General features: G+C 51.2%; 1 protein-coding gene across 5 annotated transcripts in view; it reads left to right on the top strand.

The window, feature by feature from the left end:
- Nucleotides 1-24034, top strand: part of KAZN (kazrin, periplakin interacting protein) — a 1227887-nt gene that overhangs the window by 1170701 nt on the left and 33152 nt on the right. For 4 of the 5 annotated variants that reach the window (XM_005544737.5, XM_065529711.1, XM_015452645.3 and 1 more), the window contains 2 exons: nt 1305-1355; nt 3200-3323. In XM_005544737.5, coding sequence (XP_005544794.2) covers nt 1305-1355; nt 3200-3323 — 175 coding nt within the window. Of the gene's footprint in view, nt 1-1304; nt 1356-1718; nt 4154-24034 lie in introns of those variants that run through there. The other variant, XM_065529714.2, reaches the window with a different exon arrangement.

Genomic DNA, 24034 nt, shown 5'->3' with positions numbered 1-24034 from the left:
TTCTCTTTACCCATAGATTTGGCAAAGATGTTCCTATCCAGATTGGAACTATTTTAGCTGCCTTCAGAATGGGTTCTGTTTGCAAACCTTGACACTGAAGACTAAACTACCATTCATTAAATTCCCTCATTTCTTCAACCCCTTTTATCCCCCCATCTCAACAGGTGTGCACAAAGGTAAGCCAGGAAGAGCCCGAAAATAGCTACAGGTAACCCTTTGCCTTGGGCATCTGACCTCCACCAGCAAGAATAGTGCAGCCTGGACTAATGACTGCCTCATCCTCTCACCCTTTGGCCACTAATTTAGAGCAGAAGTAGGGACTCAGCACAGAGAGGTTGGAGAAGGTTGATGGACCTTGGCATTATGCTTGCAATTCCAGAAATAACCACCAGGAGTCAGAAATAACCACCAGGCGTCTCCCTAGTAATGACTGTTTTGATCCAAAGGATCTGTGGGCTCCAGGCAGGACAGACTGATTCTGGGATGTAGTGAAGGCTTTTGTACCCCCGCAGGCTATTAAGGCTTCCCTCCGCACCCACCTAGGGCAGAGCTGGCAACACAATGGAAATATCCTACCTGCCCATCCTAGGGACCTGTCTGAGGCCCCCTAGGAAAAAGGGAAGGAGCTCAGACCTCTTCTGGGGCAGCCCAAAGCTCAGGACCAAGTGTGCATTACCCTGGAGCTCCTGTCTGGAAGGAGCACCGTGCCAGGAGGAATCTGACAGTCCCCACTTCGAGTTGTAGCTCTGCATCTAATTAGCTCCATGGTAGTGGACTGTCTGCTGCCTCTGTTGATATCTGTGAATGGGGCTAACAAGTCCTGCCTGCCTCTGCACAAAGAGAGATTCACTGTGTTGGTTGTAGGGGAAGACCGAGGCTACATGGTCTCCTCAGTTTGTTTCTGTCCCAACATTCATTATTTTGTGCTTTTTCTATAAAACAACGTTTCTTTATGAAAAGCACCAAGTCTAACCAAGCTCTAGCTCTAAGTCAGTGGACTGATGGGGACAGGAACTTAGACGCCCTGGAGTGGCTGATTTGTTGGTCAGAAGATGTTGGGGGTTGAGAGGCCAGACCAGGCAGGAGAGGACCCCAGGGCCTCTGGGGAAATTCTAGGCCCCAACAATAAGCCATCTGGGGGTATCTGCTTCAGGAGATGGGGGGTGGGCTCCCGACTTCAGAGGCAGGGTGGTCCCTGAGGGATGGCATCCTTCTACGGAAGACCCCACACTGCACGGGCCACCTCTGCTCTCCTGTGTCACATGTCTCTGCTGTTTCATCTTCCTCTTCTCCTCTGGCTACAGGGCGACAGTCCCGGCCCAGTTCAGAAGAACCTGCACAACCCTATTGTACAGGTAGGTGTGCCCTCCCTGGCCACTTGGGCCCTCCCTCCACCCCACCTTGACTGCAACTTCACTCTCTGTTCCCCTGAGCCCACATCCATGCTGCACACCCAAGGTGGAGAGGATTTATGCCACTTCCAGAGTCTCAGGTGGGCTGGGGCCTGAGCCAGGCTCAGCACCTGGGCCCACCTGGCCCTGTGCCCAGCTACCGAGTGCACACATGTCCTCTGTTCTGATGCCCTAGCCATGGCTTACCCTGGCAGCCAGCTCTATAAAATTCCCATTATTATTGAAAAGCTCATAGCCCAGGCAGTGGGCTCTTTGTGCTCCTAGAAACTTGATTCATTCTTAACACTTTTTATATTCTGTCATCAGAATGAGGAGGGGGCTGCAGGGAGGACAAACAACGTGAATCTGAGGGTCTGCAGGGGTCTCCGAAGTCTTCTTTCTAGTCCTGGGGTCCCCACCTGTGGGTCTGCACAGCACCCATCTGCATCGGAGACCACCAGGGAAGTGGTTCAAACGCAGATTCCTGGGCCATTTGCCCTAGAGATTCTGATCCACCAGGTACAGGGTGGGGCCTGGAATTCAGGAAATCCCTAAGTATTTGGGGAACCATGAGTCTAGTCTAAGCCCCGCCGCAGTTATGCATGATGCCACCATATGTCTTTGTGTGAAGCACTTGGCGGTTTGCAAAACTCGCCTGCAGATACCACCCAGATGCCTGTAGCGTCCCTAACAGGAGGGCAGAGTAGACCTTACCATCACCACCACCACCATCATCTAATATTCTTTTCCCACGTCACAGACAAGAAAGCGTCTCAGAGCAGCTGGGGTGCTTTCCAGGGTTCCACAGGTAGAGTCATGATTGGAACTGGAACCTGCAGTGGCCATACGGTCTCCTGTCCAGGGCAAGTGCCTAGCCCTTGTCCTCGGCTGACGCAGGCTCCAGACTCCTCCGCATTTTCCGGACTCTCCCAGGCCCCCTTGCCCATGTCACTGTGTGCTTAGTGCCCTGACACGGCAGACAGGGCCTGTGGCCGCCTTTCCTCCCTATGGCCTCGCATCGTGGACGTGACCACGGTCAGTGGCCGAGTGCATGGACATCTTCCTATAAGTCCTCAAGAAGCACCTGAAAGTTGTGGGCAAATTGAATTTAAACAATATAATTTAAACAATATTATTATAGTACAAATGACCACAGCTGCTCACATAGACTGAATGCCTGTGGTACACCAGACGCCATCCTTGGGGTCTTTTTCTTTTTTCTTTTTTTTTTTGAGACGGAGTCTCACTCTGTCGCCCAGGCTGCAGTGCAGTGGCACGATCCTGGCTCACCACAGCCTCCATCTCCTGGGTTCAAGTGATTCTCCTGCCTCAGCCTCTCAAGCAGCTGGGATTACAGGTGCCTATCACCACGCCCGGCTAATTTTGTATTTTTAGTAGAGACGGGGTTTCACCATGTTAACCAGGCTGGTCTCGAACTCCCAACCCCAGGTGATCCACCCGCCTCGGCCTCCCAAAGTGCTGGAATTACAAGTGTGAGCCACCATGCCTGTTCTCAGGGTCTTTATCCTCTCTTTAGCAACATCCTCGTGGCAATCTTGGAAGGGTCTTACTGTTGTCCCTGAGAGGCTCTGTGACTGACCCATGTTTGCTCAGTGAATGAGGGGCTGGCCTTGGCATTCCAGCCCTGGAGGTGGCTTAACCATCCCAGCCCGTCCCTGACCCCACTGGCTTAAAACTCAGAGAGAGGCCTTCCCCGCCCCGGATCCCATCCACTGCAGTCTGCACCCCAGCTAAGCTCGCCTTTCTCCTTCTCCCCCTCCTCTGCCACGTGGCTCCTGACTCCTCAGTCACTAGAGGATCTTGAAGACCAAAAACGGAAAAAGAAGAAAGAGAAGATGGGATTCGGCTCCATCTCCCGCGTCTTCGCCAGAGGGAAGCAGCGGAAGTCCCTCGACCCCGGCCTCTTTGATGGTACCGCCCCTGATTATTACATAGAGGAGGACGCGGACTGGTGATACGCGCTCCCCTGCGCCTGCTGCCCGCAGGCGTGTCTGTGCGTGTGGGCGTGCGTGCAAGCGAGCGTGGGTGCGCATGTGGCCGTGCGTGGGGTGCGTGTGCACGTGTGCGCTGGCACACACGGGTGCTGGGTGTGGCCGAGCGCCTCTAACAAGCGAAAACACGAGTGTGAACCTCTCTCCCCTGCGTCGCCACCTCTGTAATTGATGTACATACCGCAAACCGTGTGTGAACCTGTCAACTCTCTGTCGTCTTTGGAGCGATACCGTTGTGTTGTTAATCTGGTTTATTATTTTTCTTCAATGTTCGATTTTTCTTTTTTTTTTTTCTTTTTGTTTGGTTTGTCGGTTTGTTTTTGTTTTTGTTTTTTCCCCCTTTCTCCTCCCCTCCTCCTTTTTATGAAACTTGAAAACTTGAAGGACTGCTGTGTATTTGTAAATAACAAAACTATTGTGCACTCTGTGCTTGTAAATGTCCCTCGTCCGAACCGCTACTCCTGGAGCCCGTCTGGCAGAGGATGTGGTCTGTTTTTGATGTCCCCCCTCCCGCCCCGCTGGTGTGAACGTGTGGGACCAGACCCTGTCCTGGGGGTGCGTCCAAGTCACTTTAACCACAAAACACCATCGTCGTCAGGGTAAGGTCCGCTCTCCACAGAGACTCGGGAGCCCGGCCAAGGGGCCTTGTCTTGGCTGGGTTTGTCAGAGGTCAAACGGGCTCTTTTTAACGGCCTACCGGTTTTTAAATTGCGTTGCCGTTTCTTTCTTTATGGAAAAAAAAAAAGAAAATTGTTTCGTTTAATTTATTTGCACAAATGCTGAAAACTTATTCTATCTAAATTATTACATAAATATTGGAATGTCTATTTTTCCATGGGGTGGGCGGGAGGTGGGTGTCTCTGTTGACTTGTCTGTTCTGTTATCATGCTGCTACCCGACTGTGCAAAGTAGTTTAGGGTGGCCAGAACCCAGGGACCATTGGATTTCAAAGCTTGCTTTTTCTGTTCTCTCTTCTCTCTCCCTGTCTCCCTGTCTCTCCCATTCTCCTGCCCATGCATGAAAGTGTCCTCCACCTTCTTCCCACCCAGAGCTCCCTCCGGGCCTTTCTCTCTATATTTATTTATCTGACATACAGAACGCGACCTCAGTGAGCAGCGTGCTGACAGTCATGATCCTCTTCTTTGGGTCTGTGTTTTGAGACAGGTTGAGTTCAGGGTGAGACAGCCTGCCGCACATCCAAGGGTACGACCAGTGGGACCCTGGCCTGAGTCTGTTCCCCGAGGGGCCTCCAGCGGCATCTGTTCCTCCCTGCAGCTGTGTCTTTCTTGTCCTGGGTTTACGATGCAGGTGGGCCAGGCAGGTGTCATTAGGGGAGGCACCCACTTCAAGAGGAGGGCCACAGTGGGGACACAGAGTCCAGCACCTGAGCCCTCCACCCTCCCCATTCTCGTTGGTTCCATCGTCCACACTTAGAACCTCCCAGGATCCCTTGGACTCTGTGCCCCAACTTGTCACGGCAGCCTGAGCCTACCCACCCCAGGAGAGGAGGGCTGGCAGGAACATCTGCCTATTCCGGGGGTGGCGTTGGCCCCAAAGAGGCTTCACCAGCAAAGGAACTGTGTGCATTTTAATACTGGGGGACGGAGGACGTGTGAGCTGCTCAGCTAGGTCTGCCCAAAGCCTAAGACTCAGTTTCCTTTTTCTTTTGCTTCTGCCCATCCTTAACAACTAACAGCTCAACCCACACCTCTAGACAACAGTAGTTGTGCTTTCTGCTAATGGTAACATTTTCAGCTCTTAAAAAGAAGCTAGAGATTTTCAAATGCTAGAGTGTCTCTATCAGAAGGGATGGGACATTGTGTCCAAAGCCTCAAGAACAAACCACACTTTCCTTCTGACCTGGTCCCCAAAGGTCAGCAAAGAGCAAGCAGGCAGAGGCCCTCATAAGGACTCTTCTGTCCTCCTTTGGCCAAACTGTTTAACCGAGCCTAGGGGTGAGGGGGAGCGACCCGAGCTGACATCTTTCTCCATGGAGAGAGATTTTAGAAAATACTTTTCTCGCCCATGAATTTCATTTTTGGTTGATTTTTATTGTTTTCCCTTTACTTACAAGAAAATAAGATTGCAACCACTCCTGGTAATGATTTAGTAGTTCCTTTTCATTTCAGTTTTTGTAAATTAGGAGATAATTCTAAGAGTTACTAAAGGATGATTTATTTAAGAGAACTACGTCAAATAGCGAATGAGTTATGGGTAACATTAGATGAAAATAACCTTTCCCGTGGGAAAGGCTTCTCGAAGGCATGGATGCAAATATAAAATATTAAAAAAAAATCTAAATAAAGCTTATTTTAAAATATTATCGAATTCTATGTTATTTGATTGCTTCTATTTGGCTCCGGGTGGGAGGCTGTGCCCCTCTGGGAGGCACAGGCTGGCACGACCTGCTCCTTGGACTTCCAGGGCTGGGTTCTGGGAGGGGGGATGGGAGGGGCCGAGGAAAGCTGGCTGGATTCGGGGCCCTTGGGGGGCCGAGCCGGGGTCGCCACCCAGAAGCATCTCGCCTCTGCTGCCCTGACTGTAATTCGGAGGGCTGCCCTGTGGTCCAAATGCACCACCCCCCACCTGGCACCCTGCATTGTGGAGCTTAGTGGCCCCAGTCAGCTTTCATCTGCTTCCTTCTCCCCCTGAGCTCCTTCCAGAGGCCCCAGAGGAGCCTGTGCATTGGGGCATGTTACTTCCCGCAGACCTCAGTGGGCCTCTGCATGTCCCATGATCCCACCCTCCCTGGAGGACCGAGAGGAACTTCAGGGAGACAGAGAGGGAGCCACAGGCTTCCTTGATTGAAGCCAGAGTGAGCCAGGCTTTTCCTAGCCCCAAGGGAACCCCCCAGATACAAAACTCAGGCCTCCCCCAGTGAGACTCCACTGTATGTCCCAAGAAGAGAATACCCAGGTCACCCCAAAGCCTGACATAATCAGTACCCTCAACCTCTATCTCCCAACTGAAAAAAAAGTTCTCCCCAGCAATAAGACTGATGGAGGACTGGCTTTTAAGTCCCCTCCCACCTCTGCAGGAAGAAAGCATAAAGCTATGTAATACAGAGAGCGTGCTGAGGTTAAAATGAGCCGCCAGTGAGTGAGGATGCAAGTGGATGTGGTAGGATTGGGAAGGCCGGGAAAGCCCTGGGTGACAAGGAGCTTAGGGCCATCTACCCCAGCAGTTCTCAGCCTGACCACACCTTAGGGGAAAAAAATACTCATGCCAGGCCATATTCCTGGAATCGAAGTGTATTTAAATCTCCTCGGGTGATTCTAAAGGGTTGCCAGGATTAGAATCGCTGAGCTGATCTGAGGAGGGCAAGTGTGGCCACACGCATGCCCCTACTCCCCTCTCCCTGGCCCCATGCAGACATCACAAATCAATTGAAGAGCCCTTCCTGCCTATCCCAAAGTGGCCTCTGATTTCTCACTTTACATAGCCTCAGATAGCCACGGCCAGTCAATCGCAGTTGGCATACAAGAATAAAGCCTTTTTGCCCTCTCAAAATGAACCCCATCTCTCATGCTGGACACATGGCAAAAACTTTGGCCCAGAGAGGAATAACTTCGCCAGCGTCCTAGCTATTGTGCCTCATCCTGGGACCTTCTCAAGAGCCAGGCCACACCTTATTTGGGTCTTCGTAGCTCCACTCAAAAGCCACCGTACCTCCTTTGTTAAAAGAATCTTCTCCAGGGAGGCTGAGGCAGGAGAATGGTGTGAACCCGGGAGTTGGAGCTTGCAGTGAGCTGAGTTTGCACCACTGCACTCCAACCTGGGTGACAGAGTGAGACTCCATCTCAAAAATAAAAATAAAAAATAAAAAAAGAATCTTCTCCAGGACCTTGCTCCAACTTCAAATGGTACCTATTAGTCAGAAATTGGAGTATGGCTGCCCAGGGCATCCAGGGCCAGCATACCAGCTGCACAGGTTGTGCACTGCATTACTGCAGAAGGTGCCATTCTCCAGGCTACCACGTGAATGGTGTCCTGGTTTTTCAGTACACAACCTGTATGACTGTACTCAGTGGCCCGTCTGTGTGCTCCTCCTACCCACGTTGGCAGGCTAAAACAGCTGTAACCAATAATAACAATAATAATAGTATCTAACATTGGTTAGGCATTTACCACAGGCCAGGGTCCATGCTATGCAATTTACACATATTAACTCAGTTAACCCTCCCAACAGCCTGTCACTGATGAGAAAACAGAGGTTGAGTAACTCATCTGAGGTCATGGAGCCAGGAGACTATAGAACTGGGCCTCAAACTATGGAGTTTTGGCTACAGAGTTTGTGCCCTGAACCACTCCACCATCTGAGCAGTGAGGGGCTACCACCAAGCAGCTGGGCCTTCTCCCTGGGGGGCATCTTCAGAGCGTCATCTGGGCCTGGTTTCAAGGCCCCTCGCCCACCAGTAGCCTCTGACACAGCCTTGCACTGCGTCACTTTCGTGACTGAGTCTATTCGCATCAGCCTTTTGCCCACAGGCCCAGAAAGCTCACCCCTAGAGAGGAATCAGCGGGGGAATCAGAGCAGAAACCGGCTGCTGTCCAGCGCCAGCTCTCCCTTCCTCTTCCTGGCCAAGTCAGGAACCGAATCACCTCCACTGGCCCTGCAGTCAAACCCCCAGCTGTACCAGAGCTGCAGATCCTGAGGGGTAGTGCAGCTCCCCACACCCGGGGAGCTCTGTGGCACCCTTCCCCACCACAGCATGAGCCTGCAGTCCAGGAGCCGCCCTGCACCTGTGACGCATGTCATACCTGTCACTCCACCTGGGCTCCCGGGGAATCCAGGCAGAGCGAGCCTGAACCATGGGGGACATCAGTCATTTGACAAAATGACTTTTAAAATACCTCTGGGCCAAAAATTAGCCAAGTGTGGTGGCACACGCCTATAGTCCCAGCTACTCCAGAGGATGAGGCTGCAGCATCCCTTGAGCTCGGGATGTCAAGGCTGCAATGAGCCGAGATCGAGCCACTGCATCCCAGCCTGGGTGACAGAGTGAGACCCTGTCTATTATATATGAATATCTCTGGGCTTTTTCCTCCAAAACTTGCATTTTCACAAAGTGGACTTCCTAGACTCCCCAGATGGCTTCTAGGCTTTTTCCAGTTGGACCCCCACTGGGCAGGGCAAAATATGCCCGCGTCCCTGGCCCCATTTTCCAGTGGTTACAGAACCTGGTGGTAATGAAGAATGAATAGGGAACACATACCAGCTTATACTTTATAAAAGTATATTCATAATTCTGCATTACAAAATAATGCCCAAAACTTAACAAATATCTTAGCAGTTTGTGTGTTAGAAGTTATTTAAATATCGGCTGGGCGCGGTGACTCAAGCCTGTAATCCCAGCACTTTGGGAGGCCGAGACGGGCGGATCGCGAGGTCAGGAGATCGAGGCCATCCTGGCTAACACGGTGAAACCCCGTCTCTACTAAAAATACAAAAAAAAAAAAAAAAACCACTAGCCAGGCGAGGTGGCGGGCGCCTGTAGTCCCAGCTACTCGGGAGGCTGAGGCAGGAGAATGGTGTAAACCCGGGAGGCGGAGCTTGCAGTGAGCTGAGATCTGGCCACTGCACTCCAGCCTGGGCGACACAGCGAGACTCCGTCTCAAAAAAAAAAAAAGAAGTTATTTAAATATCAAGGTCATGGTATTTCACTAAAGAAGTGTCCCCCTGTAGGCAAATTGAGGGTATAAGTCTGGGATGGCAAATGGGATATGGATATTCCTTTTTTTTTGTTTTTTTTGAGACAGTCTCACTCTGTCGCCCAGGCTGGAATGCAGTGGCGCAATCTCGGCTCACTGCAACCTTTGTATCCTGGGTTCAAGTGATCCTCCCACCTCAGGCTCTCTAGTAGCTGGGACTACAAGCATACATCACCACACTCGGCTACTTTTTGTATTTTTAGTAGAGATGGGGTTTTGCCATGTTGGCCAGGCTGATTTCGAACTCTGGACCTCAGGTGATCCACCCACCTCAGCCTCCCAAAGTGCTGGAATTACAGGCGTGAGCCACCACACCCAGCCTAGGTATGGATATTTCATACCTGAACCACAGTTGCATGATGTCTCAAAGCCCCATGGCTGGAAAATATGCAAATATGCAGCACAGTACTCTATAGGGCAACAAACTGAATCCATGAGAAAATGATCCCAAGGGGATTGATGCAGGCATAGCAGCAAGGGAAAATCTTGGCCTATTCATCCGGAAAATGGCAGGGCCTCTGATGACCTAGCATGTGCCTTGGAGGGCTTTGTGACGGACGTTGCCAGGCTGTGTACAGAAACCATGCTTCTGAATCACAGTGCCCAGAAAACACTGGCTGGTAGCTTGTTTGCATTTCTGAGTTTTAGGTTTTGAAAATTCCTAATTGCTTTCTTAATGGTTACCAGTAAGTAGCTGTTAATTGCACCAATACAAGAGAATCTGTAAAATTGCGTGCCGTGCTTCCAGAATCCTCAACAGAAGATTTGCCTTTGGGAAGTCATTTGTGCCCCCATCCAGAGGACCCTTGCAGCCCAACAGTGGCTTCCAGGCCATACCTGGATAAGCACTCCCAGTTCTGGCCCCACACCTGATTCTAAGTAAGTTGTTTAACCTATGAGCCTCAGTGTACACATCTATAAAATGGGTGTAATTACCCTCCCCACCTCATAGGTTCAGAAATGAGAACTGAATGTGTTTTTGGAGACTGAAAAGGGCTGGCCCGATGATTACTATTCTCTGTAATTTGTACCTTGAGGATTTAAGTTTAATGGGAGATAGGGAAAAAAAGTGTGAAAAGCAGCTTGACACATCTTGAGCCTGACAGTAACTCAAATCAAAACTTGTCCCTGGGGTAAAATCAGGGCATCAGGCTGTGTGTGTGAAGTTCCTCCAGCTGCCAGGGTCTGTGAGCTCCAGCCCTCAGAGTGCAAATGCAGTTCCAGCACTGCTACAAAAAAGAATCTGGGCTGCTCTGTCTCGGAACAGGGAGGGTTTGAGTTATTTGCCCCTAGAATCCACCAGCTCTGACAGCATTCTGTCTCTCTGAGGTCTGAATAGAAACACTTAAGACGCTACTGTCAGAACCCAGGGCCAGCCTGGTCTGGAAGTCAGGGCTGCCTCACTTATGCAGTATTTGATTTGTGCCAAGCACTGTTCTAAGCTCTTTCCAGATACTCGCTCATATAATCCCTCCGGCAACTCTCCAAAATACATGTCATCCCCAGCATACAGATGAACAAACCGAGGCACAGAGAGGTGAAGTTCTTGCCTGGAGTCACACACCTAGGGAACTGGGATTCACCTCTAGCAGTCTGGTTCCAGAGTCCACGTTCTCGGTAACTTTGCTGTGGAGTCTCAGGTCACCCACTGGCCCCAAGCCCCCTCCCAGGATCCAATGAGCAAGAGAAAGCTTCAGAGAACATCAGAATGAAAGCCTCGTTGGTAGGATGAGGCCGAGCCCTGAGTAGGCCAGCTTTTTAGGGTTCAGCTCCTTAATCCAGAAGAGGAAGAGACTGACAAAATACAGGGTTTGCAAACTGTGTTCCGTGGAACCCCAAAGGGGTTCCTCAGCAGTCCCTCAAGGGGTTGCCACAGCTCAGGAAAGAATCAGCAGGCAGGGCTCTAGCCCATCCTCAGTCAGTGGCTCTGCACTTACCTGTTACACACCGGACTTCAGTGTACGAGTCCATGGGAAAGGTTCCGTGGTAGAGTGAGTGAGAAGGAAAGACGAAGAGAGGAGGTTTCAGAACCACAAGGAAATCAGTGGTTGTCAAACCTGACCTAGCCTTGGGTTTTAAAGATATCGTTCCCAGGCCCCATCCTGTAGCTACCGAACCAGAAGGTCTAAGGCCGAGGCCCTGTGAGCTGTGTGCGTATTGAACAAGCTCCCTGGTGTGGGCAGTCGCAGGAGGTAACATAGGGCAGAGACTGAGGGTGGCAGCGTGGTGCCCATGTGTTGGAGTGCAGACTCGCCGGGGCCATCACAAGGTAGGTTGAGGTCACCTTCCCAGGGCAACCCCAGGGTCCCCCCAGTAAGGGAGGAACCTTACCCAAGCCAGCTGCCCCAGGCAACCTGCTGCTTGGGGCCTTGCTAGGCCCTGCTGAGCAGAGGGGACGGGCATTCTGGAGTATCTGATGCCACAGGCCAGCCTCAGAAGGCTGCAGCAGCACCCACACTGCAGGCACAGCGAGGTTCCCTGAGTCTCTGAGAGATGCACAGCCAGGAAGTGGCAGAAGCAGGAGTCAAACCTGAGTGAGATCTGAGTTCTGAGCCTAAGTCCATCCAACTCCTCCCGACCTGTGGCCGACTGAGACTTCTGCCAAGCGTCAGGTGGACCTGCTGGCCTCGGTCTGGGGCCAGTGATGTCCCATGGACACCAGAACCATGAGCCCTGAATTGGAGGCAAGTCGGCCCAACCTGCTGCACTCTGGAAAGTGGTCAGACGTGGAGCTGCTACAGAGGGGCCTGCAGGCCTCTGCCCACCCCTGCTCTTGGGCTCCTGAGGAGGCCCGGTCTTGTTCACCCAGAAGCCCCACCACCCCCTGGGCCCCTGAGCCCGGCTCTGGACTCCCAGTGTTCAGCTTGGTCAAGGACTCGCTGTGTGACCACAGGCAAGCTGGTCTCCCTCTCTGGGCCTTAGGCTGTCTCTAAACCAGACCAGGACAGTGGTTTTCCACCTGTGGCCTGTGAAATCCGAGAAGTCCCTGGATGTGCCACAGAAGGCGGTCTGCAAGGGGGAGGCTGCAGCCACCGTGTTGGAGGGTCCCTCCCTGCCATCCACCTCCCTGCCCTTTAGACCTGAACTCCAGTGTATTCGGCTTGTCGAAATAAGTGTGAATGACGGTTCTGTAGCCTCTCTGCAGCTGAGAGGCAGTATGTGAGAAAAGCAGGGGGCACATCCTCTCCAAGCTCCTCCAGGGGTCTCTGGGCTGTGATCGGGAAGGGAGGGGGGCACCAGCCTGGTAGAGGAGTCACTCCCCATGGGTGCCCCCCGGCTTCCCTGCTCACCTCTCCTCCTTATCAGTGAGGGGCAGTATGGGCCCCTCCTTAACCCTGGTAGAACAGGAAATAGGAAAATGGGGCCCATGACCCCACTTCTGGAAGTCTGTAAGACAAGGCCAGGGCCATGAATGTCTCAGCCATGAACCACAGCACCACTGCATTGAGCAACGCCTCGCCAGGTCACGGCGATTTACAGTTCACAGGGAGATGGGGGTCAGGATTAAGAGATTACATCCTGGGCAGACTCCCTGGGTTTCAACCTCAGTCCTGAGGCTTGTTACCTGGTAACCTTAGGCAAGGGACTTCACCTGCTGTGCCTTCGTTTCTTCATGGGGACAATAGGGGTAAAAAGATACTAGGTCAGAGTGTGGCTGCAGGGATGAAACAGGCCAATATGCATACAAGGCTTAGCACAGGGCGCAATAAACCTTAGCCACCATGATGATGACAGTGACGATGATGATGGCAATGGTGATCTCATTTCGGCCTCTCACCAGCCCTGTGGGGTGGGCAGGACAGGGCCCTTTGTACAGATGAGAAGACTGAGGCCCAGGTAAGTTCAGCAATTTGCCCAAGCTGCAGGGGCCAGCCCAGAATAGGACCAGAGGAAGCAAGAGTGTGGGAGCTGAGAGGGGTGTCAGTGGTCTCTTGTCCACTCCCCTCATATTGCAGATGGGAGGAGGCTTGTCCACGGCCCAGCAGGGCATCGGTGTCTGCACTGGTTCTGGAACCCAGGGCTCCGGACTCCCTGGCCATTGCTTTGAGCTGCCCCCAACCGTAAGGCTCAACTAGCGGAAAAAAAAAAAATCCCTGGGTCAGTAAGTTTTGGAAACACTGCATCGTATCTCCACCCCTTATAGATCATTCACTTATTAAGGCTCTGACGAGTTCTGCAAGGAAGAAAAATATTTTGCCTTTGCCCATCTAGTGTTTCCCAAACTTACGTGACCACAGATCCACGCCTTTTACTCTCTCGGTGAATCACCGACTGGGAGCTATTGGGACAGACGACTTCTTCAGGCTCTTTAGCTCCACTATTCTGTGCTTCGAGGGTGCTGTCCGTGGTTCTGTGGCGATCTCTAAGCACGCCACCGTTGTTTCGCCATGAGAAGTCTCGGTGGCTCATATGACATCCCTGTGTGCCTCGAGAAGGGAGGTGACAGGCACAAGGCCGGGTGTGGTCGCAGCCCCTCTAGCTCAGCATCCCCTTTGCTCAGAAAGGACCCGAAGCAGTGCACAGCACCCGCACCAGGCAGAGGAGCCCCACGCATTGGCTGGGAAATGCCAGTCCCAGGGTGTTCATTATTTTGCTGCTGTCCTAGGTCCTAGATATAGACAGAGGGGCTGAGTCTGTTGGCACAGGGACCCAGGGGATAGGCATGTCCATGCTGCCAGGGTGTCTGGCGCCACCTGCCCTCCAGAGTGCCTTATCACCCTTTGGTGGCTCTGAGCTGCCTAGTTGTTTTCCCTGGGACAGGCCAGAGATGTCAGAGTCACATCCAAATTGGTTCCGTGCTCTACTAGGCCAGCTTCCTTCTTTATTAGGAGGCTGATGTCTGTGGAGGTGGTGCGGAGCCTGTGGCCAGGGCATGGGGACCAGGAGGGAAGGAAGCAGCCTCTGACAGCTGTCACTGTGGGCACTGGAGCTGTGGTGGCAAGGAGGAGACTCGAGACAAGCCAGGAGGACCTTGAGGGACTGTCCCCAAATGGAGGGTTAGAGAGAACAGGCCTAGAGTCACTGATGGCGGCTTGAATGTGTGAGCCAGTTCCAAATTCTTGCATCTCTTCACGTGTGTGCAAGAAACAAACTCATCTTAGTGACAGCCTGAGCCCAGCAGAAATGATCAGCCTCCTACAGGGAGGGGCTTGAGGAAAGGCCTGGGCTCCGGAGCTAGATCCTCAGGCTCCATCCCAGCATCGGCACATATCAGCTGTGCAATGCCAAATCCCTTTGAGCCTCAGTTTCCCTTTCTTTGAAATGGAGATAAAAGATATTGGCCGTTGCAAAGATAAAATAGTAAACAGAGAGACGCATCCAAGACATCCCAGCTGCTGCTTTCAGGGCTGCGGGGGCTCACGTGACAGAAAATCTCTGCTACAGAACTGGAACCCAGGCCCTGAGTCCGGGCTGTGCCCTCTGCACACAACTGATTGGTTTTTCTTAGCTCCACTTTTCTCCTCTGTAAAATGGGTCCCTGGGAATCTTGAGTCCCCGCTCTCCAGGGAGGATGCAGTGAGCTCATGCTTACTAGTTGTAAAGCACCAGGCAAGCATTAGCCATCACGACTGCACGGCCTCGTGGAGCAAGCTGGAATTACTGTCACCACCTGCTGTTTTAGATCAGCACCCACTGCAAACACATATTGGGGTGACAATGACAAGGACCCACCTTGTGGGCTCTCTCAGATGCCAGCACTGGGCTGGACACTTACTTGCCTCATTTCAACCATGCCGCAAACTCAGAGGTCTGTGGGGACCCTGCGGATAGGCAGGTCAGTGACGTGGCCACGTGGGGCCAGCACGTGCCGCAGCTAAAGGAAGCAGCTCTGCTCACTCCAGCGAGGCTGCTCAGAGCAATGCCAGCCCAGTGTTTGCAGAGCTCCGGATCTTCTAGAGAAGCCAAAAATCTCACATAATACACTCCAATTTTTTCATACTGACAACTAATTTTTTTTAATTTAGGGTCCATTGGGGGAAAATTTCCATGGCCCTAATTTGTCTCAGGGCCCACAGCTCTGTCACCTCCAGTCTAGATTCTCTCTCTGTGGGCACCTCGTGCTCTGACCGTCCCTGGTCTTCCCCTGTTTGTGGAGTCCCCAGGTCAGCCTGGCTGCAGGCGCCCATCTCAATTCACCACCATCCTCCTTCACTGGAGGGCCCTCCTCTCCTCTGCTCCCTGATGGCCAGGCAGCAGGGGTCCATGCTTGTTTCTCAACCGAGAGAAGAGTTCCCAGGGCTTAGAGTGTTTGGGAAGTGGCAGTGGAGAAGGGAAAAGGGGTCTTCACTCAGCACTGCCCTTGGAGGCCTTGAGTCACTGCAGGAATCCTGAGCCCCAACCCCGCTCCCCAAGGGCTACACAGGACCGGGTCAGCTGCTTGCAGCCACGTGACTCAGTTGTTTTCTATGGTCGCTACCGGAGTATCTGGGACTCAGAGATGGGGGTTGGGGATTTCACCTTCAGGTGAAGATTTTGATGGGCCTGACAATAGGGTGACTCCATATTATCCCAGAAATCCCAGGAGGCTGTGCAGTTATCAGCATGAAAAGCAGCTGCAAGCCTGCCCAGGGATGCCAACAGGGGCTCAGAATGAGGAATGGGGACAAAGACTGGCTTCATGGGGGCAGGGGAGGTAGCAGGGGGCATGAGGAAAGCTAATATGACTTGCTGACATTTACTAAGTGCCTACTGTGCCAGGCACATGGTAGGCACTTGATGTACACTCATTAAGTCATTCAGCAAACACTGACTGAATGCTTCCTATATGCCAGGCTTAGAGCTTAGGGCTGAGGATGCAGATGTAGATGATGAGATAAATTATCCTAACATCATCCTCACCAAAGTCACGTGAGGACTTTGGTGAGGAAACTGAGGCTCTGAGAGGTAACATACATAGCCCAAGGAGACAAATTAAGTGATGTGCTGGACACGGTGGTTCGTGCCTATAATCCCAGCACTTTAGGAGGCCAAGGTAGATCACTTGATAGATCAAGTGATAGATAGATCACTTGAGGTCGGGAGTTCGAGACCAGCCTGACCAATCCCATCTCTACTAAAAATACAATAGCTAGGCATGGTGGTGCATGCCTGTAATCACAGCTACTTGGGAGGCTGAGGCAGGAGAATCACTTGAATGTAGGGCGGATGTTGCAGTGAGCCGAGATCGTGCCACTGTACTCCAGCCTGGGCAATTGAGTGAGACTCCATCTCGAAAAAAATGAAAAATAAGGTGATGGAACGAGGTCAAGAATTGGGGTCCAACAGACTGTTGCACGACACCACTTTTCAGGCAGATAAGATTGAAGCTGATTAAACCGTGAGCTGTTAGAATAAAGCTTCGTTCTCTAATTTCCAGAATTCGAGGGCTGGAGAGAGGCAGACAAGGCAGGGAGCAGGGATCACGATTAAAGGTCATCTACAAAGGGAGAGAAGATTCAATCACAAAATGGGAAGAAACCTCCTAGGATCCTTTGCCCCATGCTGTGGGTCTGGCTGAACATATTAACAGATTCTAGAAGGGCATCGGCCTGCAGTGCACACGCTGTTCCTCTCAGCTGCCGCTACGGGACCGCCAGTTAGAACGTTTCATGAGGCATGATTGGAAAAGTCAAAACTGGTGCCAGTGTTCCCCTTGCCATTCTCCTATAGGTGTCTAAGTTGTAAGAATCCCCCCACCACGGGCCTCACCAAAGCTGTCTTCGTTTTGAAGGAAATTAAATCAATGCTGTTCATCAAAGTGTTAACAGCTGTTCCTAAACTGGCCTTTGTGCAATACATAGTGAAAGCCGCTCACCACGGGCTTAGGAAATTCTCAGGAGGCAGTTGCAAAGCCTTTAGAGGGAGGTCCGAGGTAGGACAGTTTGCATGAATCACGCAAAATAATTCCATAGAAGACAGCACCTCCCATCACCTCACCCTGGGCTAGAGGCTTGGCATCCGGCTCAGTGGTGAGTTCCTGTCCCGGTGTGCAAATGGGCAAGGATTCACCAGGCAGGGTCTCCCAGCCATCACAATGCCCAGTGTCCATAGGGCCTGCGGAAGAGGCTCGGCTGAGCCAGAAAGAACCTAGGCTGTCTGGAGGCCCAAGGAGGAACTGCTTGCCGGGGAGGGGGCTCATTCAAGCAAAAGAGGCAAAATTGGTGAAAATCTTCTAGGGAGTTAATTAATCCTTTTAATTAATTATTCAAGTAATAACTAGTCGTTAAATTGTGGACACAAGATGAAGGACGTTTTGTCACAGTTCAATCCTGTGGGTTTTTTTTTTTTTTTTTTTTTAGGGAAACTTAACATAATTTCAGATATTTTCCTAAACACTGTGAAAGTGGGGTTGGGGCACAGCTGATATCCTCAAACCCACAGCCATCCATTGCCCCCAGCTTTGCCTCCAAGGGCTGTACAGATGCACATGTGCCCGGCCTCTGCATGGGTGCATGGAGAAGGATCGTCTTCTTACCCTGGCCCCCTGTGTCAAGATCCGCCCCCTTCCTTCTCATGGGATCCACCTTTCCGGGCTGCCCACTGGCAGAGAAGCCCGCCAGGAAAACATGTCAGAAAAGAGGAGTCAGTGTGGGGATTGCCCAAGGAGCCCAGCAGCTGGGGATAGACGGGCTTCGGCTGCAGTTGTAACTGAGACTATCAGAAGGACTTCCCAAACGTGGGTGCTGCTGCTGCGGTAGAACAGGTTAGCAAGGAAGAAAGAGGAAAGCTTTTGATACATAGATACATAGGTAACAGCATAAAGTCGCTGTCATTGGATAACTATGTGTTTGTCTTCCCTGGATCTCTTAGCAGCTTCCTCCTAAGTGCATAAAATTAGAAAATACTTGTCAAGTATCTGCCTAGGAATTGAGTGCAGAGCAGTGGGGACCCTGGCCAACTCCAGGATCTCAATTCCCCAACCCTTCAGAAAATTTTCAAAGTGTGGGAGGAGGGACTGAAGGAGGAGGATGTCCTCTGAGGTTGGATGAAGGGTGGCTGGTCATGGAACAAAGCATAGGTCTAGGCCTTTGCAAGACGGTGGCACCAAAAATGAGGGGGCGCCCATGTGATTTTTTAAAAGCATAAAGCAGTTATTATTGGTAAAAGCAGAGCTGTGCTGGAATTCTCTATTTACTTTATGATGTAGTAAATAGGGACACGTTGGGGTGGGAAGTACCACCAGTATTTTAGCCCAGGGCCTCCCAAGGGCCAGCCTGGCCCTGGGGTGAGGGGTGGTGCAGATTGGTGGCAGGGCCCGTGCCACCTCGCTGCCCACCCAGGGTCCTGCCATCAGCCCCCAGCAGCTACAGTGGTGACTGACTGATGGGCTCTCCTCCTAATGCTCTTCACACCCACGCTGTCGCTGGTCCTGTGGGCTCCCACAGAGGCCTTTCACCCATTTCATATGTATTTCATGGGGCTTGTGACTGAGGGGTCAGCAAGGCATTTACATCCAACAGGGCAGCCATGATTGGGCCATAAAAAGTTGTTTTTTCACATTATCATGCAGTGTTTAAAAAATGAGAATTCAGCTTTTGGAGCTACAGGTGCTGATGGGGGCCCCCCTGCCACTTCCCAAGGGCAGGGAGTTTGGACAGTAGTTGGCTACCTGAACAGAGCTGGGCTGAGCTGAGAACAGAGGCCCCAGGGTGGAAGGAGGCAGGGCTCTCTCTGTGCCTTAGGGCAGGCTGGGGACACCGGGAGCAGCCACACTCCATGCTCCCCAGCAGCTTGTGGATGGAGGCCAGGGGCGCTGCTATGCGTCCTACAATGCATGGGACAGCTCCATAACAAAGAAATCTGGCCCCAAATGCCAAGACTATCAAAGTTCAGAGGCCTTGCCATAGGCAGAGGGACAAGAGAATGGTAGCATCTACTGCCTAAGAGGGACCACAGGTGACTCTGCGGTGGCTGGAAGAGGTGTGGACGAGGTGGGGTTGGCAGAAGATGAGACCACAGAGGGAGGTCTGCTCCCTCCCTCCTTCCGTTCCTCCCTTCCTGCCTGCCTTCTTTTACTCAATACTTAGAGGGCTCATTCAATTGCAGGCAGTGCTGGGCCAGGGCTGGCTCACACAGGCCCACAGATGGATCTCTTCCCAACTCCACGTCCAGTGACAGCCTGAAGTCGCTGAAATTGGCCACAATAGGAGTATTTACACCACGGAAATTGGCAAGCAAATGCTAAAACCAGTGTATCTCTTGAAAAGATAAGAGCTGGTTGTTAAACGTGGTTGGGCCCTTGCTGGGTGCTAGAGATGTCTAGGGAGCAAAACCAGGCCCAGCGCCTGCTCATGTGCTGTTTACAGTCTGGTGGGAGACACAGACATTCATTGAATAATTACACAACTATTTGTTTCAGCTGTGAGAGATGTCATGCAGGAAAGGTTCTGGGAATTAATGAAAGAGAGAGAGAGAGTGTGTGTGTGTGTGTGTGCGCGTGTGTGTTGAGGGTTGTAGATTACACACACTAGGTGACCAGAGAAGGAGTCCCTGAAATAATCAGCATTGAGACAGAGCCCTGAGCCTGTGTAAGTTTTGCCAGGCAGAGAGGAAAGCGACAGGCCACTGTTCAGGCCGAGGGAACAGCAGGTGCAGGGATTAGAGAGGTGGAATTAGAGGCATTAGGGAAATGCAGGAAGCCCAGGGTGCCAAGGGCAGGGGTGAGAAGCTGAGGATGAGGCTGGCAAGGTTGGCCTGTGAGTTACAGCAAGGACCTTGGACTTTACAAGGGAGCCATTGAAGGATGGTGAGCAGAAGAGGTCCCTGGGAAGATACCATTTTAATAAAAAACTTCCTCTGGGCTTGAAGAGGATGGAATGAAAGAGAAAGAGGGAGGTAGGGTGTTGAGATACAGCTGAAGTGCTCCGGATAGGAGATGGTGGAGCCAACTGAGACACAGGACAGGTGATGGAGACTCAGGAGTGATGGAATTCAGCAGGGGACTTATCAACCTTAGCCTACACTCACCAAGCTCACTGCCTCAACTCTGCCTCAGTGGCAGCCGAGGTCCAAGTGCTCAGCCCCCCTATCTGAGGTCTGAGACCCTAGGGGGCAGCAACAGGCCCAGCCAGGTGCAGGGACACATCCAGCCACCTCACGTGACCTCCAGGGAAGCCTGGTTCCCTGAGCCACCACCAACTCAGACACACAGGACACACTTACAGCTGAAGCTTTTCCATCAGGCTCCAGGGAGCTCTGCGTCTGGGCACACGTTAGACCCCAGGGATGCAGATGCCAGGGAGGTGCCAATGTGCTTGACGCTGCAGACATCGAAAGAGCCTCAGAAGCCCAGGGCATGGGTCACTCAGCCACGGGCTGGGTATAGACTCAAAATTTTAAGTAGTAAAAGAAGAAAAAAATTAATTAAAATGCTAGAGCTCTAAGTCTTTCCCATAGCTGCTGCCAAGGGTGTCTGCCAATGGCACTCTGAGGTCAGGGGCATGGGGGACCAGGATGGAGAATGCCACCTCCCTGGGGTTGGGAGACCAGGAGTGAGGGCTGCCCTCTCACTCCCCACGCAGGGTGGGCATAGGAGAATTTACGAGGCCTTTACCTCTAAGCCTCTGTGGTTTTTTTGCATTGTTTTGTTTTGTTTTGTTTTGTTTTGAGACAGAGTCTTGCTCTGAGTGCAGTGGCACGATCTTGGCTCACTGCAACCTCCACCTCCCAGGTTCAAGTGATTCTTGTGCCTCAGCCTCCCAAGTAGCTGGGATTGCAGGTGCGCGCCACCATGCCTGGTTAATTTTCGTATTTTTAGGAGAGACAGGGTTTCATGTTGGCCAAGCTGGTCTTGAACTCCTGACCTCAAGTGATTCACCTCTGCGTTTTTAACCAGCTCCCTGGTAGCTGATGTCTCTGGTCTAAAGACCGCTCTAGGAGCAAGTAGACTGGGCTCCCTCCTCTAAATGCCAGCCCTACTGCAAGGCTGAGGAATGGACCACGTGACCTTGAGGGCACCTTCTAGCCCTAGAATTCTGAATCCCACCAAGTGAGAGGCCCAAGTGGCCCCATTCATGATGCCATTTGAGCAGCAAGTGCCAGCGTGCTCCAAACTCTTCGGAGGTAAGCACCTTTCCTCGCTCTGAATGGATCCTAGACAGGCATGTGGACTCAAGCCTGTTCAGCCCCTTTTCCTTGCAAATGTCAACCTCAGGCTATGTGGAGGAGGGACTATTTCAGGGCAAAAATGGTGGAAAGTAGTACATAGCAAAAGCTTCTCAAAGCTTCTACCAGACACTGGTGAATGATACACTGGGCCTGTCTGGCCATCAACTCTGGCTCCAGGCTGCCTGTGTCACTCCAGCCCAGGGCTCACCCCCACCAAAGTCTACCATCCTTCCATCCCGCCTTTCCGTGCCACCTGTGCTATCAGAGGACCCGGTAGCTTAGTAAGCATTAGGCATGAGTGTCCCTGGTCGTAGAATGAATATCCAGGCACCGTAGGGTTTGGTAGAGCAGCCTAAAGGATGGACAGACTCACAGAGCCCCAAGTTCAGTGGCAACACCCATGTCCGCATCAGCCTGTCTTTCCCCATCACAGGCCTTTGGGTCCCTTCAAGTCTGTCTCGGTGCTTAGCCTGTCTCTCTGTTTCTCTCGGTGTCTGTCTCTCACTCTGAGTCATGGCTGGCTTCAAGTTCCCCAGCCTGGCAGGCAGGGCCAGGAGCCATTTCCCAGCCTTTGAGAGCAGCTTCCCACACCCCACACACCATCCTGCCTCTTGCCAGTTTGAGCAGTCCTTGCCAATGTTCTCCTGTAACCAAGCATAGGCATCCAAGAACAGGCGAGAGGGCTGCTCACATAGGTTCTTCTACCCTGGGAGGTGGGGAATTCGGGGTTGAGGCCGAGCTCCCACACTAGCCTGCTGGAAGTATCAGTGGACCCCTCTGAGCCTTCGCTTCCATCTGAAATGTGCCCTTTGCCCCTTTATTCCTGGGGGAAGGCAAGAGAAACTGAGACTTCCCAAAGGAATATCCAAGTGAGTAATGGTCTCCTCTTCATTGGATGTCAATACAAGTAGAACAGGGAAGGGCTGAGCTGGGAGGAAAGGGAAAGCAAATGGTATTCCCTATAACCTGGACTTTTACCATCACTGATGACATTGGACATCTCCATATACTAGGCCCTGGTAATACAAATGTGGAAAGACTTGGCTGATGACCTAGGCAAGCACTCTGTGGCAGGGCAGATGGACAGGTCATGCACAGCAGTGCCAGCAGGAAGCAGTGTGCTGGGTGGACAGTGCACACAGCCAGAGGGACAGCCACTCAGGGCAGCTTGGTGGAAGACATATTTGGAAGGGCCTCCCTCTACAAAACCAATAAATCTGGAATGAAACATACTTTTTAATGCATTCCTGGTCTCACAGAAAATAAGGGAAATCCCCAAGACATCTACAGACAAAAACCGAAAGCTGTAAGCTAACACCAGAACAGCAGCAGTGAGTGACCACTAAAGGCAAAAGCCCAGGTTGTCCTAGAGGCAAATGCTGCTATCAGGACTGTTATCAGGGGTTAAATTTTGGGATATGGCAAAGTGGAAGAACAGAGCCGGAGATTCTGTCATTCAACCAGAGTCTGTCAAAGAGGCGTGAAGTGGCCCCTGGACCCAGGTCTCATCCCCACTCCTCTTCTCTTCCCCACCCCAGTAGAAGTTAATGTAAATCCTCTCTGGAGAAAGGCATCTGCTATTTAGACCCTAAAGATTCCCGTAAATTAAGATCAAATATGTGTTCAGCAGGAGTGAAAGTCAGCAAAAACAAACAGCAATGTAGACCCTCTAAGGTCTTTTCAGATACAGTAATTATCAATACCAAATACAAAATACTAAATACTATGCATAAAATACTTAAGGAAATGTTAGATGAAATCACAGACACGAGCAAACAATAGGAAACTGTCTGACAAGACCAGGAAAACTTGAAAGAGAAAACAAATAAAACGTTTTAGAAATGAAAAAAAAATGTAGCTGATAACATTAAAAATAAATAAAAGGGTGGGTTAAACAGCAGACTAAATAGGTGAAGAGACAATTTTAAAAATGGAAAAAAAAATCTAAGGAAATTACCAAGAATGCAATGCACAGAGATGAGATGAAAACTAAAGGAGAAATTACTGTATTGAATACAGTAGCCACTAGCCCACATGTTGTTCTTAGATTTATATTTAAATTAATTAAAATTAAATATAACTAAAACTCAGGTCTTCAGTTGCATCAGCCACATTTTACATCTGCCTTTTTTTTTTTTTTTTTTTTTTTTTTGAGATGGAGCTTCACTGTGTCACCCAGGCTAGAGTGCAGTGGCACGATCTCAGCTCACTGCAACCTCCACCACTCAGGTACAAGTGATTCTCCTGCCTCAGCCTCCTGAGTAGCTGGGATTACAGGCACCTGCCACTACGCCCAGCTAATTTTTGTATTTTTAGTAGAGATGTGTTTTTGCCATATTGCCCAGGCTGGCTCAAGCAAGCCTCCTGCCTCAGCCTCCCAAAGTGCTGGGATTATAGGCATAAGCCACCACGCACCACCCATTAGCCACATTTATTAGCTCATAACCACTTGTGGCTAATGGCTATCCTCTTGGTCAGTGAAGGTTATAGCAGATTTACATCAACACAGAAAGCTCTATTGGACAGCACTAGGTCACAAGATAGGAAAAAATAGAATTAGAAAGTCTAACTTATGTCTAACTGGAATGCCAGAAGAAGAGAACAAAGAGAATGGAAAAGAGGTAATACTGTAAGATATAACGGTTCAGAATATTCAAAAATAGGCGTCCAGAGATCCAGGAAGCACAATTATATCATTCAGAATAAATTTTAAATAGCCACATCTAGCCACATTGTAATGAAACTTCAGAACACCAAGGACAAAGAAAAAAAAATATTTTTTGAGACAGAGTTTCGCTCTTGTTGCCCAGGCTGGAGTGCAGTGGTGCAATC

This window comes from Macaca fascicularis, chromosome 1 (genome assembly GCF_037993035.2).
Source record: "Macaca fascicularis isolate 582-1 chromosome 1, T2T-MFA8v1.1".
Taxonomy (NCBI): Eukaryota; Metazoa; Chordata; class Mammalia; order Primates; family Cercopithecidae; genus Macaca; species Macaca fascicularis.
The sequence above is the reverse complement of the archived record's forward strand: the minus strand, read 5'-3'. Positions and strand labels throughout refer to the sequence as shown.